This window comes from Neomonachus schauinslandi, chromosome 6, assembly GCF_002201575.2.
Source record: "Neomonachus schauinslandi chromosome 6, ASM220157v2, whole genome shotgun sequence".
Taxonomy (NCBI): Eukaryota; Metazoa; Chordata; class Mammalia; order Carnivora; family Phocidae; genus Neomonachus; species Neomonachus schauinslandi.
Genome location: NC_058408.1, coordinates 130,158,859 through 130,174,213, shown reverse-complemented (window position 1 = coordinate 130,174,213; position 15,355 = coordinate 130,158,859). Strand labels below are relative to the sequence as shown.

At 49.6% G+C, this 15,355-nt stretch overlaps 1 protein-coding gene across 1 annotated transcript in view; it reads right to left on the bottom strand.

Annotated features, from left to right (window-relative positions):
• Window positions 1-14,517, bottom strand: part of SORCS3 (sortilin related VPS10 domain containing receptor 3) — a 569,369-nt gene extending 554,852 nt beyond the window's left edge. The window contains exon 1 of the mRNA XM_021699769.1: window positions 13,885-14,517. Within this exon, the coding sequence (XP_021555444.1) occupies window positions 13,885-14,517 (633 nt within the window). The remainder of the gene's footprint in view (window positions 1-13,884) is intronic.
• Between the last annotated feature and the right edge of the window lie 838 nt (window positions 14,518-15,355).

The following is a 15,355-nucleotide window of genomic DNA, read 5'->3' as shown; positions in this document are numbered from 1 at the left end:
ATTCTTCTCCCAGGACCAGCAAACTAGCCCAGGCATGTTTGCTCACAGCTACTGCAGAGGCACGAGAGAGCAGGCAGACGCATGATGCCTCTTGCTAACTAAGCTCAGAACTGGCACTTTTTTCATGGACCAAAGCAAGTCACAAGGCCAAACCCAAAGTTAGGAGATGGAGAAGGAAGGCCCCACCCCTAGAGAAAGGACACTCCCAGGGCCCAATACAAAGCGGGTTATAGAGAGGAGTGAAGAATTATACAGAGAAGCCAACAATACCATCAACTGCACCTGCTAAATACTTCTTCAGTTGGCTTCTCCTCACCCACCTCCACAGCTACCATGCCAGCCATCACCCTCTCTAGCCAAAATGACAGTCTGGTCTCCTTTTCCCCATCCAATCCACAGGGTGATCAGAGTGGTTTTATTTAATGCAAATTTAATGATATGACTCTCCTACTTTAAACCCTCCCAATGGCTTATCCCTTTGCTCTCAGGCTACAGAATAAATTCCTTCCCCTGGACCCATAAGGCCCTACCCATGCCTGCCTGTCTAGCTTCATCTCTCGCCAGCCTCCAGGCCACAAATCCTCTGCTCCAGCCACAACGTCCTTCTCTCTGTCCCTTTCATATACCTGCTTCCCTCATGTCCCAGAAGCTGTGTGCCCAGAACATCCGGCCCTCTCCTCTTCACCTAATTAACCCAGTGCATTTTTGAGATCTCAGCTCATCTGCTCCTGCCTCTCTGCCCTCTCCAAGTTAAATGTGCCTCGTGTAATCTTTGGTAATATCATGAACCTCTCCTCAGAGCACTGATCACCATTACATACTCAGCGCCCAGCAGCACCAGGCAGAGAGCAGGTACTCCACAAATACTTGTTGAATACTGATGAAGTTTTTAAAAGCTAGCCTACATTTTTAAAATGAAAAGTAGCTAACACTACTCTTTTGGGGGCTGAGTTTTATATTAAAGGTATTCAGATAATAAGTGTCTATGGCAAATTGCTCTGTAGTGTTTCATCCCCCACACCGTGTTGCCGATTCTATATAAATCTGATTGTAATGCATCAGGTCTCCTTAAAGGGTTGTGCATCCCTAACCTGAACAAAGCCACAGGTGGCCCATGCTGGACACCTTCTTTCCCTACCCTCATCCAACCTGAGTGGGAGAGGGACACATGTAATCCAAAATTAGCAGATGATGCCAAACCAGCAAGTAATCTAAGTCCTTCAAAGATCCAACAGAAATTTTTTTGACCCTAGATTTCTATCTAGATAAACCTAGATAAACCATCAAGCCAACATGAGAGCCAAATAAATTTTTGACATGTCAAGAATGAGGAAAAAAAAAGAAAAAAACTATGGCTCAAGCACTGGGTGGCCATATAATTTATCATCCAAGCTAGGATCTTTTGAGAATTAAAAGCAATCTATCAATATTTATATGAGGACACAGGAATAAGCCAGGACATTCCTATACCCTCTCTACAAAAGAATACTTGAGGATAAACCTCAGGAAAATGAAAATCAGTCCCCCCCCAAAAAAAGGAATGGAGCCCAAGAAACAGAAGTTATAACCTAGGAGTAGAATAAATAGAAAGAATAAGGTGACAACAAGAAGGCAGACCAAGAAAGAAATCGGTACAAATTAGAACATCCAATAATACAACTAAGAAGCTGGAATATCTTAATATAATGATGAAGAAACAGGTGTTTCTTCTGTCTAGGAGGAAGATAAAACAATTAGAAACTCAAGACAAAAACAAAAAGCTGTATGAGAAAGCTACAGCCCAAACTCCTATGGCAGAATCCTGAGCAACTGCCAGAGCATAAAACAATCTACCTGATCTCAAAGCTCAGACCACTTCTCATCACGTCACACAGATTTAGTCATGAGGATTGTCAACCAGGCTAGTGGATTCTGTTGTAGATAATCAAAGAAGCGTAATATTCTCAACATTTTATTGGTTTTAATTCACTGTGGTCTAGATTACATCTGATGCATTTCTTAATATTTCATGCTGTTCTCTGTTCTCTAATACTTTCCTAATATGGGTATCCCACACAGAAGACTATATGCTTTTTGGGTGTCCAGTCTGCATCACTAGACATCATAGCAGATGCTCCCCAAATCCTTCATATTATCTGAAAGGAATAAGGCTGAGCAATCAATACAGGTCAAGTCCTGGAACAAATGTTTTTTTAAACATCCAAATTACACTCCCATCTGAGAATTTTATTATATCAGATGTGACTTGAAATAAATTGTACATTGTGCCTGGAATAAGAAGCCTGAGGTTTTTAACACCATGGTATGTGGGCTAATGGAAGTGTTTCACTTCTGCTGGGAGAAGGCAAAACAAGGTGGTTGCTGGACGTGGTCTCAAATCTGTTGTGCAAGGACCTCTAGCTGCTTAGTAAAGGAGAGGTAAGGTGAACTAACACCTTGAATTCATATCGCCCCATTCATATTGCTTTGAGAAGTGTTCTTTTCAAAATGCTTCCAGGTGCATTATGTCATTATTTAATGGTGACATAAAGGGAGCAAAGAGGACTGTCCCCATTTCACATGTAAAGAAATGACTGACCTAATATCACATCTAGTTTGTGCTGAGATGGGCCTGCATCAATTTGCGCAACTCTTCCATTTTATAGATAAAGAAACTGAATCCCAGAAAATTCAATGACTTTATTAGCATCACACTAAGCAAAGAAATGAGTGAATGAATGAATGAATGAATGCACATCTGCTTGGGTAAGACCAAATTTATGCATGCTTAAAAGAAGCATTTTCCAGTATTTTTATCATCATTCTAGACCCTTTCCTTACTAATGCACCCATTTAAAAAAAAAAAAAAAAAAAAAAAAAACCTCTTATTCATGGAAATATACTGAAGAGTCTTCATTCCCTTACACCTAAGAAATGGTGACCTGCTGAAGACCGTTAGTGTACATTAGAAACCCAAATCTAGGGGTCTCAGCTCCCAAGCCAATATTCTTTCCAAAACATTATGATGCCCCTCATTGATGAGATCTTAAAAAGGAACATACCAACGGCAAGCCCAGCTGCTCCCTGCCCAAATCCTGATGATGTCTAAGAAAAAGAGGAATTGCACCCATTCCCAAGCAGGAGATCATCTGCCAACAGGCAGAGGGAGCCTCTGTGTATTCTGAAGACCCCGCACAGCCCCTGGAGTGAGGTGAGGCTACTCAGCCTTGACAAATCACAGGGAACACTAATTTGGAGGTGTCATCCCTTCCTCAAAGCCCCAGCACCATGTTCCTGCCACTCAGTATAACCCCAGAGTGGGCTCCTTTCTTCTGGTAGGGGCCAACTCAAAAGGAGGACCCTCTCAGAAGTAGGGTCAGTGACTTCATCTCCCTCCCCACACCCAATATATACCACGGGAGAGCTCTGAGCAGGCTTTTAAAAGAGTCTGAGGGAAATTCCCAGCTTGGTGTGGTGGTTAATTTTATGTGTCAATTTGACTGAGCAGTGGGGTACCCAGATATTTGGCCAAACATGCTCTGGGGTTATCTGTGAGGGTGTTTCTTGATGAGATTAATATTTGAATCAGTAGACTGAGTAAAGCACATTGCTCTCCCAATGTGAGTGTCCTCGTCCAAGCCATGAAGGAGTGATTAGAACAAAAAAGCTGAGTGAGAAATAATTCTTTCTCTCTGCTTGACTATCTTCAAGCTGGGACACTGGTCTTCTCCTGCCCTCAGACTCAGACTCAGCCTGGAACTACAACATCAACTCTCCTGGGTCTCCAGCTTCCCACCTACAGATTTAGGACTTCTTAGCCTCTCATTATATTGTCTGCTAATTCCTTATAGTAACTTCCTTTACATATATTTACATCATATCCTATTGCTACATATCCTACATATATATATATACATATATATATATGTGTGTGTATATATATATATATATATATATATATATATATATTCTATTGCTTCTCTTTCTCTAGAAAGCCCAGACTAACACACTTGGAAATAACCAAGGTATCTTAGTTTCCGTTCCTCCAGACACATACCCTGAAACAAAGACTTGAATTCAAGTAGCTTTTTTGGGAGGTGATCCCAAGAAATACTGTTAGGGGAGTGGGGACATGAGAGAGGGATGGGAAGGTAGCTGATAAAGCAAACAAGTTACCACAGTAGGCAAGTGGGGCTTAATCCCAATGACTCTGGGAGACAGTGTGGAAAACAAGTCTCAGATTTACCCCACCCCAAATGTAAGGGAGCTGGGGCATTTATCCACCAACTTCCACTGGTCATTGATAAGTGGCTGCTCCCTATTATTTGATGGGAATTAATTCCCTGATACTTCCAACCCATGCCTTGTGTGACACAAGTGAGTTCCAGTGGGCAAACAGCCCCTGGTGCTGGTGGTTAGAAGTCAGACCAGCATGCAGAGAAACGCCAAGTGCCAAGGGGATATGGGCAGGGAACCAACAGATCTGCTACAAATGGATAGACACTCAACCTACCCCATTTCCTGCCTAGGCCAATAATGAGAACATTCTTAACCAACATAACAGCCTACGATGCTAGACCCTTGATATGCACTGTCTCTAAGCTTACCAACAATCCAATAGTTCACCATTATCCCAATTTTACAGCCAGTGAAACAGAAGCTCAGAGATTTGTTCAAAGTCACTGTTGCTTGGGGACCTTCTCATAACCCAAAAGACATTTCAGAGTTTTGAGAAATCCTCCAGTCAAAAGTTTGCTTTCAAGTATAAGTAACACTGACAGTAACACAGTGAGATGAGCAACTCTTTTGCCTCTAAAAATGGCTTCCTTCTACCTACCACCACCCTGGAAAACACATTTCTCTGAATCTCCAGTTTTATGGTCTCGAAACTCTTACTGTAACATGTTCCTCCACTCCATGTAATCACATTCAGATATGGCAGCTTGAGCTACCTTCCTGGCCCTGGAAAAAAAATGTTCCACTCAGTAATTGTTCTCCTTCTCCCACTGAGAACAGATTTGAAAAAGAGAAAGTTCATTTCTGATGCAGCAGTGTAATCTTTAACCTGACTCTAACCATCTGGCAGAGAAACTGCCTACCTCACCATAGACGCCAAAAAGACTTGGGAAGTACCGAATCGGGCACGTGGGATCTGAGCACCAGTGAGAGAGAACGAAGATGGCCGGAGGTGCAGGGCCGAGGCCTGGGGGGGGGGGGGGGGGGGCAGCAAGAAGAGGCCTTCCTACACCTTCAAGACACTCATTCTTTACCCAGGCAGCTTTAAGTATTTAAGAAAGGGTTGATTCCATTCAACTCAGTAGGCTTCTATTGACTGACCACCGTGCGCACACAGGAAGTGAAGGGGCACAAAGGGGAGAAAACGCCCAAGAGACGGGGGAACCACCCCCGGAGCATCACTTCCTGCCAAATTTACTTCCAGAGTCTTAACTGGGTCATTAATGGGTCGAAGGGACTGCAGAATGGATGCATTTGAACAAACACCCATTTCCTTTTTTCTGCAGGAAAAGGCTGAATGATCAACTACCCTGTTGCCAATCAGTATGCATCTAAGGGTCACCAAACAAGCCCTCCCACAATGTACCTGCAGGACGCTGTTTCTCTTCTTCTCTCCTTTGGAACAATTCCTTGTACAGCATTTTTTTTTTTTATTATTTCATCCTATTTATTTTCACTTCTTTCCCAAGGCAACACTCCCCCTAGTGTCTGTGCAGGGATCTTGGGTTCCATTCTTGGTGCATAGGGTGCAGGCAGAAAGGGAATACAAGCCAGTATCTTGATGAGTATAAGTCACTACAAAGTAACGAGTGGGTTTGGTCAGTGTGATATTTCTGCAAAAGAGGCTGCAGATACTCTGCAGATAGTTCTAGTCATGGATATTCCCACTTTACACCAGGCACAAAGCAGAGAGAGCTAGGCGATCAAGAGGAGGAGCAAAGCTGGGACATCAAGGTCCATCCTATGGCTTCCATGTAGATGACTCTTTGGCCCTGCAGGCTCTATTTGCCACCCAGCCCCAGCAGCCCACTGTTCTTTCCTGAAGCTACACATCTCACTCACTTCCTTCAAGAAGTCTTCCGAGGTTAGCTGTTAGTTCTAATTACGGATGCCCAAGCCAAGAGAAGCTACTCTTCACCTTTCTGGGTACCTTCCTTAACCCTTCAGTGAAGTCCCCCCCACCGCAAATCTCCAACATATAAGCTGTTCATTAGTGTGGTATTTAACCTTGTTCTAACTATGTGATTCTAACCATTTCTATTATAAATTCTGAGTATGAATTTCAAAGGCCCCAGTCATTCGTTTCTCTATCTCTTCCACTGTCTATCTCAGCACAACACAGAGAGACATCACAGAGACTCAACAGGCTGAGGACCCCAGGACAGGAGGTGCCTGAAGTGAGCATCTCCCGAGGGTTCTGGCCAAGGCTTTGCCATCGGCTCACTGGAAAACCTGGAGCAAGTACCTCCTTCCTCTGCTTCAGTGTTTCTATCTGAAAATGAAGGGAAAGCCCTAGAGTACCCAGAGGGCTTACCACAGGTCCAGCACTTCTTTTAAGCACTTTGCCATGTACATGATCTCACTGAATCCTTCCAACAGCCCAATGTGAGAGGAACTATCATTACCGCTCTCTTTTTGTAGATGAACAAACAGCGAAGAAAGAATAACAACTTGCCCGATGCTACACAGCTATTAAAAGACAGAGGCAGGATTTGAACCCAGGCACCTGGTTCCAGAACCCAGGCTCCTATTTACCATATGGCTGCTGCTAAGAAGTTCTGAAGAAGATTGCATTCATGATGAATACACTCCACAAGTATGAATTCACACCCAAACCAAGTAATCCCACAGTCCGCCTACCTAACAGGATCCTTGATTACCCTATCTAGCTCTATTTCCAGTTTTCCCCCTAAACTAAGCTCTCACCCAGTGGGTGCCAAGTAACGAGCCCCCACATAGCAGCGGGCAGGGTTACTGGCAACAGTCCTGCGTGGCTAGCCCCACTGTGCTCCAAGTTCCTCTCATCTCAACCCAGTGGGGATGGTTTCCTCTGCTCCCCAGCAAGGAGTTAACAGCAGAAAGTTATGTGTGCAATCCTGAAGTTCTTAGACTCCATTACTTTTTCCAAATTTACTACAGCATATTTATTAGTGTACTCTAAAGAAAAGCATTTCCATAAATAATTAAACCCCAACTACACTGATCAAAATAAATGAACAAAATGTGTCTGGTGATGCAAGCAGGCTTGATGCACTCACTAACTCGAATAACGAACGAGGTGACTCACAAGAGGCCCCCATTAACAATAGTTAGTAAGAATCAGCTTGTGGGACACTGAGGAGCTTGGTATTTATGGTATGCAGCCACCTCAGTGGGTGGGCGGGGTGGATGTAGGATGTGGCCAGGGAACCAGAGAGACGAACCTAATCCTAAACTTCTTTGGTTAGCCTCATGTATATTCATCCAAGGCCTCAGTCTATCCTACCTATAAAACGGGCAGCATCCTATCTCCCCTGAGTGAAAACACATAAATCCCCTTGGAAGAAAAATGGTCTGTAAACCCGAAAAGAAAAAAAAAAAGAGAAAAGAGAAACCCGGGAGTGAGTAGGGATGACTATACAGAGAAAAGGAACAGTAGAGAGTCCAGACCATAGGATGCCATGTTTCTGTCTGAGCCTCAAACCCCTCATCTCTATGCGGAGTGAGTTGACGAAGACAATTAGCCATGTGCGCTTCCAACCCTGATATTCTGTGAGTCTCAATGCTGTAGTATCTCCCCCAGGGACCCTCTCTCCTTCGAGCTCATAGCCTAAAATGACTGCTTGACAATTAACCACACATCACCCCATGGCTTCTATCTTGGCGTCATGTGTTATTTCACTTTACTGATAGCAGTCTCATATCCAAAGCATATTGGAAGGACCTTGAGGCAAATCCTGTCTTATCCTTGTTTGTCTCTCCCTCCATCACACCCATACCAACCCCACAGTGCCCAGAACACTGCAACACGTGTAGGAAACACTCAGCGAATGTCTGAGTATCTTCTGTAAGTTCATCCATTTTCTGACGTCCAAGAGAAAGAAGCCAGGATTATTGCGTAGTCCATATTACTATCTTCTTACTAAGTGGCGTAGAGATGCCTCCAAATCTTGTGCTAAAATTCATACATGAAATAATCAACCAGGTATATAAACTCAGTGCTATTAAGAGACAGTGTTTCCTGTCCTTTACACACAGCTAAGGCATTGCCCAGTTCCCCAAGATCAGTTCAGTGAGTATGTACTGAGCCATGGGACAAGCCCTGTGCCACACGCCACAAGGACAAGAGCAAAACTCACACTGAGGGGTGGGGAAGGTGCGGTTGTAATGATTTCAACCCTCACCTCTCATCCCTCACCTTGAAAATACTTACAAAACAATACAAAATTAAAATAAACAAGTACTGAACTAAATCATGATCACATGTGTGGTGCAGTCTTTAAATTCTCTGATCAGGAAAAAGGGAAACAAATGCTCTTAAGGAAAATTCTACAGAGACACTGCATTTGAATCTTGAGCAAAGCTGTGAATAACAGGTGCATCTCAATAGAGGAAGAAGGGTAATCCAAGTGGAGAAGACCTCAAGTGCAAAGCCTCAGAGTCAATGGGGCTTGGGACAATGAAGGGGCTTTCTTGGCTACAGGGAAGGAACCCATCAGGGAAGCGTCAAACAGAGAGGTAAAGAAGTAGACCCAGGACATAAGCAGTGAAGGGCCCTGAACGCCAGGCTAAAGGACTTTGGATTTGAATCCAAGAAGGTGAAGGTACTCGAGACGGAAGGTAGACATACTTGCTGAAATACACCTGGTTACAGTAACTGTCAAGTGATGAAGAACCCGAGAAAGAAATCACTGACATCCCAAGGGACAAGGACTTCTAATTCCTTCGTAGCTTCTGCTCAAGAAGACTTGAGGCTGTCACTCTTCACCTACTTGGTGGAACATGCCTGAGTCCCTCCTGCATGTGAGGCAGAGCCCTCTCATCTTCACTCACTGCTGGCAAAACCAGAGCACCATGCAGACCCTTTTCTCCGTCACCCTCCACACCAGGGTGTGGGCATGGCTAGCCAGCTTCCACCCAGCCCCTTCCCCACATGCCGGTTCCGCCCATCCAAGGTGGCCGGCTGATGCTCACATCCCCTATGTTCCACCTCCAAATCCATAAACCTCTTTTCCCCCAAACTTGCTGAAAAATTATCCTTCGACGTTTTCCCACTGTAAGGAAGTGTCTCAAGCCTGCCAAGAGGCCCAAGAAAGCAGGAAATCAACAAGTGAGTCAAGCCACCAGGCCTCAGGTGTACCCAGCCTTGGATAAACCCCTGGTGCATCTTCTTATCTCAGCTGGTCTGGCTTTTCGCACCTCTGTGCTCCTTACCAGATGATTCAAGGCCAGCCTATCATCCAGTTCCAAACATCCTCAGTGACAATAACAGATTTACACGGCCCAAGGAAAACGCAGTTCTCCCTTGTGCCCCCCCGAGTCTTCTTGCCACTGGAGCCACAATCCACCCCCTCCCCCACCGCCCTTAAATCCAACACAACTGGGGAAGCCACTTCCCAGCACTTCTCCTTTGCCAACTATGAAGCAAGTTCCAACCACTGCATTTCTGCAATCAGGCCTCCCAATTAAGAGTTTGCAAATTCTGCTCACCTTGGAAAGCACTGCTGGATCTGAGAAGCAAATCACACCCTGTAACCCAGCCCTCAGAAGAAACGCAGAGCAGACAAATAGAGACAAATAGCCTCTGTCCTGCCCCCTCCTCTCCCCACCCCACCCCCAGCCCCAGGCCAACAGTGACCAGGAGCAATTAGTCCTGTTCTGTCCCGCTGCATTTCCCAGCTCTATCTCAAAGGAGAGGCTCCCCTTGTAATATTAATTAAAAACAGATTCTTTTTGTCAAACCCCTGAAGAACGGCTTCGGCGGCAGGCTTCTCTATTAAGCCTCTGAGAAGGCAAAATGCATTAAGATATTGTGACACAAGGATTGTGAGCAGGGACGATGAAGGCGAGACAATCCAGCCAAAAGCTATTTGAAAAATCTGTTTGAGAGCCACAATTAGCTGCTTCAGTGAGTGAAATACAATTAATCTGATCAAAGCTGTCACTATTTTGCACATTGGAAGTAAATATTTTAGAACACAGTCCAGCTGAATTAGTTAAAGGTATGAAATCCTGCCTGGGAGCATCTGTGTGTTCCACCTCCTCGCGTGCTAGGGAAGGGTGATCTGGAGGGGACCCGGAATTTGCAGCATTCCCTGCTTCTCTTCACCAAGGTGCATTGTTGGGCACATTAATTGAAGTCCTTCCAACCAGACACAAACTGCAGGGGTAGCAGCCTGCAAATCACTCTCCACCGCCAGTGAGCTGTTGGAAAGGGAAGGGGTCCTCCAAGGGAGAACGCAGCATTCTCAACTCAGCACCAGGAAGGGGGGGGGGGTCCCTGGCCAGGGTTACTCCAAGGAGGAGGAGGCATGGAAAAGTGGACCGTCTCCTTCACAACTTTCCAGTCTCCAGAGCCATTTGCTTTGCCAATTCACTGAGCAAGCAGAAGGCATCTTCCTTCACTGGAAGGAGAAGGGCAGAATGATGTGGCTTTTTTTCTGTTTCCCTACAAGCCCTGGGGATGGAGCTCCCTCAGGGGGTGTGTGAAACACTCTCTTGCCCATTAATCACCAGGAACCCAGCTGGAGACTGGCATTTACCACCCCTCCAGAGTAGAGGCTCTGAGCCCAAGTCCCCTCACCTCTCACCTGGGACCACCTGGCAGAGTAGTAACGGTCAGAGAGGGACCCAGTCTCCAGCCCCTTCTTGACAGCTTCTGGCTCAAGCCTTCCGGGCACTTCCTCCGTTGCCCCCAAGCTATCTGACCACAGTCCCTGAACCAAAGGGAATCCATGACCCCAGCCTTGGACAAGGATTTCCCTCTGCCTCCTGCGGTCCCCGGGGCACAGCTGGACAAATGGAGCCGAGCATGTCCAGCCCTGCGTGCCTGACTGCGAACTGTCAGAGTGGACTTTGATTTCAGTTATATGGGCTGACTAAAAACCCTCCCCCAAAGGGAATTCATGTCAAGTAATGAGGTCCACCAAAGGCACCTGGTAGGAGGCCAGGAAACCCCAAAGTGTTCACAATTAAGCTGGTGGCCTTCCCAGAAAAGGACATGTTTAGTACTGTGGAAGTCAAAAGAGACGATGGAACTCTCTTTTCATGCCAAAGGAGCCTGGTGCTAGGACATCTCCCTCCACGTTGAAACCAATGATGAGGGAAGCTTCCGGAAAGTTCATCATCCCCATCACTCCTCACGCTGGCTTTTATCTACAACATCTTCCTTTGCTGTCTTCAGGAAAGGGGGACCGGGAACAAAACCAACCTAGTCATGTTGCAGACACTGGTTTCCCCGTTCCTCTCACAGGGATGTTTCCTTAAAGTCCATCAAAGACAGGGCCCCGTGAACATGTTCCCTCCTCTTTCTCTCAGAGCAGCACAGACCTGATACTCAGTGAAGCCTTTCCCACTGATACTGCCTGCACAGTATGGTCAGAAGAGGCAGATCCAGCCCAGGTGCTCAGGAGGCAGTCGCTCTCCACCACAAAGAAAGGACAGGACGACAGGATGGGGTCCCTGCACCCATGTGTGTTATCTTGTCCTTTGCTTGGACAGTTAAGATTGGCCAAGAACACAACCAATAAGCATCCTGAGGGCTGTTCCTGGATTTCCCAAATCTCACTGCTGTCACTAAGGGCTCCAAGGCCAACTAGTCCACTCCCCAGGCGTTTCTGCCCCTCTTTCAACTACAAGCCATTTCCCCCGGGGGGAGGGGGGCGCCCTAGGGCTAGACTTGCCCCCTCACTTCCTCTGCTGCACCTCTGCATGGAAGATGGGCAGAGAAGGCCATTCACACGTTACCGTGTGCAAAAAGCATCCTCTCCAAAGTCCCACCGGTAAGTCAACACACAAAAAAAAGATCCTTAAAATAAAAGCACAGACATAAGAAAACTCTTTAAGTAGAGTGAATTTATATTGTCCAAATGTGACAGTAATAAAGTCATAGATATGTGAGGACAGCACCTCCTCCTCCTAGGGATACATTCACTCCCACCCATCCTCTTCATCCTTCTCACCCAGTATGAACGTGAACAAAAACATACACACACACACACACACACACATATACAATTCCTCATTCTCAAACTAAAACGAAGTTGAGATTCACAGGCCTTGCTGTCAGAGAATTACCTCTCCCTCTCTCCCTCTCTCCTCTGGGGACTTGCAAGTCTTCACCCATCCCTGCCAAGGCACTCCATACCCACCCCCTCCCCATGCCCAGAGTTGTGCATTCCGAAGCTACGGAGGTCTTCACTGGAGGCAGATGAAGCCAGCCACCGCGCGGGTGGGAAAACAGACCTCGCAAATCCTTCCAACCCAGCATCTGTACCCAGGCTGGGCTGCCCGATCTGTGCTGTGTGTCATTAAGAACCAGGAAATCTGTACTCAGCAGCGCCGATGTGGTACACTCTGCGGACCCCTGGCTTTCCTGTTATTCACTCTTTACCCCTGTGACACCCCCGGGCCCCTTTAAAATAAGGCCAGAATTTTCCAGGGAAATCTTTAATGCCAGTCATAAAGAGAAACACAAAGGGGAGGGGCGGTGCTTTCCGATCAAATGAGCAAAGCTGCTTATACGGACATCCATCATCCTCCAGACTCTGCCCAACGCCGGGTTCTGATTTGATCCGGAGAGCCAGAGAAGAGGAAAGGATTTTTGCAAGACTGGCTGAAAGTGGGGGGCCGTGGACGGGAGGGGAGTGAGAGAGATCGCGGGAGGCCGCCCCCCAACCTCCGTCGGAGATAGCGTTCCCCGCGGTTTCTTGGCGTGGCCGCACGGCTCCGGGCCCCGGCGGGCGGCGGGGTTGAGGAAGCCTCTCCGAGAACGCTCTGCCGGCTGCAGTAGCCGCCCGGGCCGCCCGGGCTGCGAGCCCGACGCCGGAGTGGACTCAAGGGCGCCACCTGTCGGTACAGCTGCTCTCAGGGGAACCTGGCCGCGGAGAGGGGAGAGGTGCGCAGAAAGCATGGGGACCCAACTCCACTCCGGGAGCCGTTTGTGATGCGGGACACAGCGGCCGAGGCGGGTTTTTTTTGCTCAGACTTAGTGTACTTATTCTTGCGTAAGGGTGAGGGGTGCGGAATGGGTGCTGAATTTCACTTCACGCTTTAAACTTTTTTTACTGCCTCTCCTGTAGCTTTCCAGACAGCTGCCTGGGTTTTAAAGGGGGACTCAGTGTGACCTGAAGGCCCGGCCGGGCTCGGGCGGACTAGGCGCAGCCTTCCCCCGGGCTGGGAGAAAGCGCCCCTGGAGCAGACAGCAGCGACCCTAAGGCCGACAGGAGTCTGGAAGTCCGAGTGGTCTCCAGCTCCCGGGTTCCCTTTCGCGTGATTGGTGGGGAGAAGGGGGGAGGCTCGGCAGTCGCAGGAATCCGTCAGTTTGCCAATTCAGGCCGCGTCCTCACCCACGAATTCAAGCGCCGGACGGGAAAACCCACTCTCCAAGCCGAGTACCAGGGAAAGGGACCACAGATCCCTTCCCTGCTCATCTTTAAGACACTTCTTCCCCTCCCCTCCGGGCGGCCCCAAACCTAGGGTCTCCAGCAAACAAACGTACACACCATCTTACAACAAACTCCGCTAACCTGTTGGGGGCGTGGGGGAAGCCGGATGAACCTGTTCTCTCTACAAGTCAGGGCGCCCCCGCCTCTGCCTCGACCCTCCAGCAACTATCTGTCCCCCGTTCCCGCCCTCCATTCAGCCCTGCTGTCAGGAGACAGGCAGATCCGCCGCCGGGCAGGTACTCACGCTGCTGTTGTGTCCCGACCAGTGCACCATGGCTTGATTGTGGGCCGAGTCCCCGGTCAGCGCGAACGAGGTGCTGGGCAGCCGGAGCTCTTCGGCCGCCGCCCCCCCGGCCCGCGGCGCCTTCACCTCCTCCCGGAGACCCTTGGCCAGAGGGCGGCTTCCTCTGGAACCATCGGCCAAGGCAGTGGCCCGGGCGTCCCCGCGTTCCAGGGCACTGGAGGGCTGCGCCCGGCGACTCCTCCTCGCGCCGCCAGGCTTGCCCGGAACCGGGGTGCCTTGCCCCCACCGCGCGCCTGCCGGCGACGGTCCCCCGGCTTCTCCCTGCTTCGTTCCAACGCTTCCGCTGCCGCCTCCTGGCTGGGGCAGCGGCTCTGGTCCGGGCCGGCGCCCCAGTGCGGCGCCTCTCCGCGCCGTCGCCAGCTCCTCTGGCCATTGGCTTACCACTGCCCGCGGGAAGAGAGGAAGCAGCACCGGGGGCCGCGAAGCCGAGGCCGCGGGGCGCCCAGGACCGCCCGTCGCGCCCCAAGTGATCTCGGCGCCGGCCAAGACCCACGTCGACAGGAGCAGGAGCCCCGTCCGGGCGAGAGGCGCCCCGGGCCAGCCTGCGGGGCGCTCCGTGCGCGCTGCCTCCATCCCGCTGCGGCTGCCGCGGCTCGGGCTGCCGAGAGTGTGGCGCCCGCCGAGGTGCGGGTCCGGCGCGGGGGGTGTGCGCGCGCCGGCGAGCCAGCGAGCTAGTGTGTGTCGGGGGGAGTGGGGAGGGGGCGGCCGGGAAGGAGGTGGCTCGGGCTGGCGCGCCTCGCGGGTCCTCTCCGCTCTTCCCTCCTCGCTCTGGATCGCTCGCTCTCTCGTCCAAAGGGTGATTCCAAAACCCAAGAAAAATTAATAAATACCCCCTCGGTGCTTTTCCCCCTTAAAATAAGATCCCCCCCCAAATATTCCTCACCGAGCTCCTCCAAAAATTTTTGTTAAGAGGAGTGTTCAAAGGTAATGAGAAAAATCCTCTTTTTTAAAACATGAGAATCAAGCCGGATCCAGGAGGAGGGGCTGGCGACGGACCCCAATCCAGAGTCTCTCCGAAATCCAGCCTCCAACCTGCTCCCGCCGAAGAGTTGGGAGCGGCTTCTGGCCGCGTTTGGGGGGTTACTCTTCGGGCCTGTTGTGGGGAACGGGAGATGGCGCGCAGGGAGGGTGGGGGGGTCTCGAAGGAGGAGGAGTAAAGTGTTTTCAGCGCCAACTGTTCGGGTTCGGAAGCCGAGGGGGAGACCAGAGCCTTCGCGTGGGGAGGCAGCGCGCGGAAGCCGAGCGCGGGATGGACCCGGGACTCCGCTCGCTACTCCCGGACCCGCCCCTCCCACCGCCCCCCGCCCCTCACGGCCTGCGCCCCCGCCCGGTGCGGGGGCGTGGGGACTGCGTGCGTGCGCGTGCGTGCGCGCAGGCGGGAGAGGGTGAAGCGAGGGGTGTGCCCGGGCTG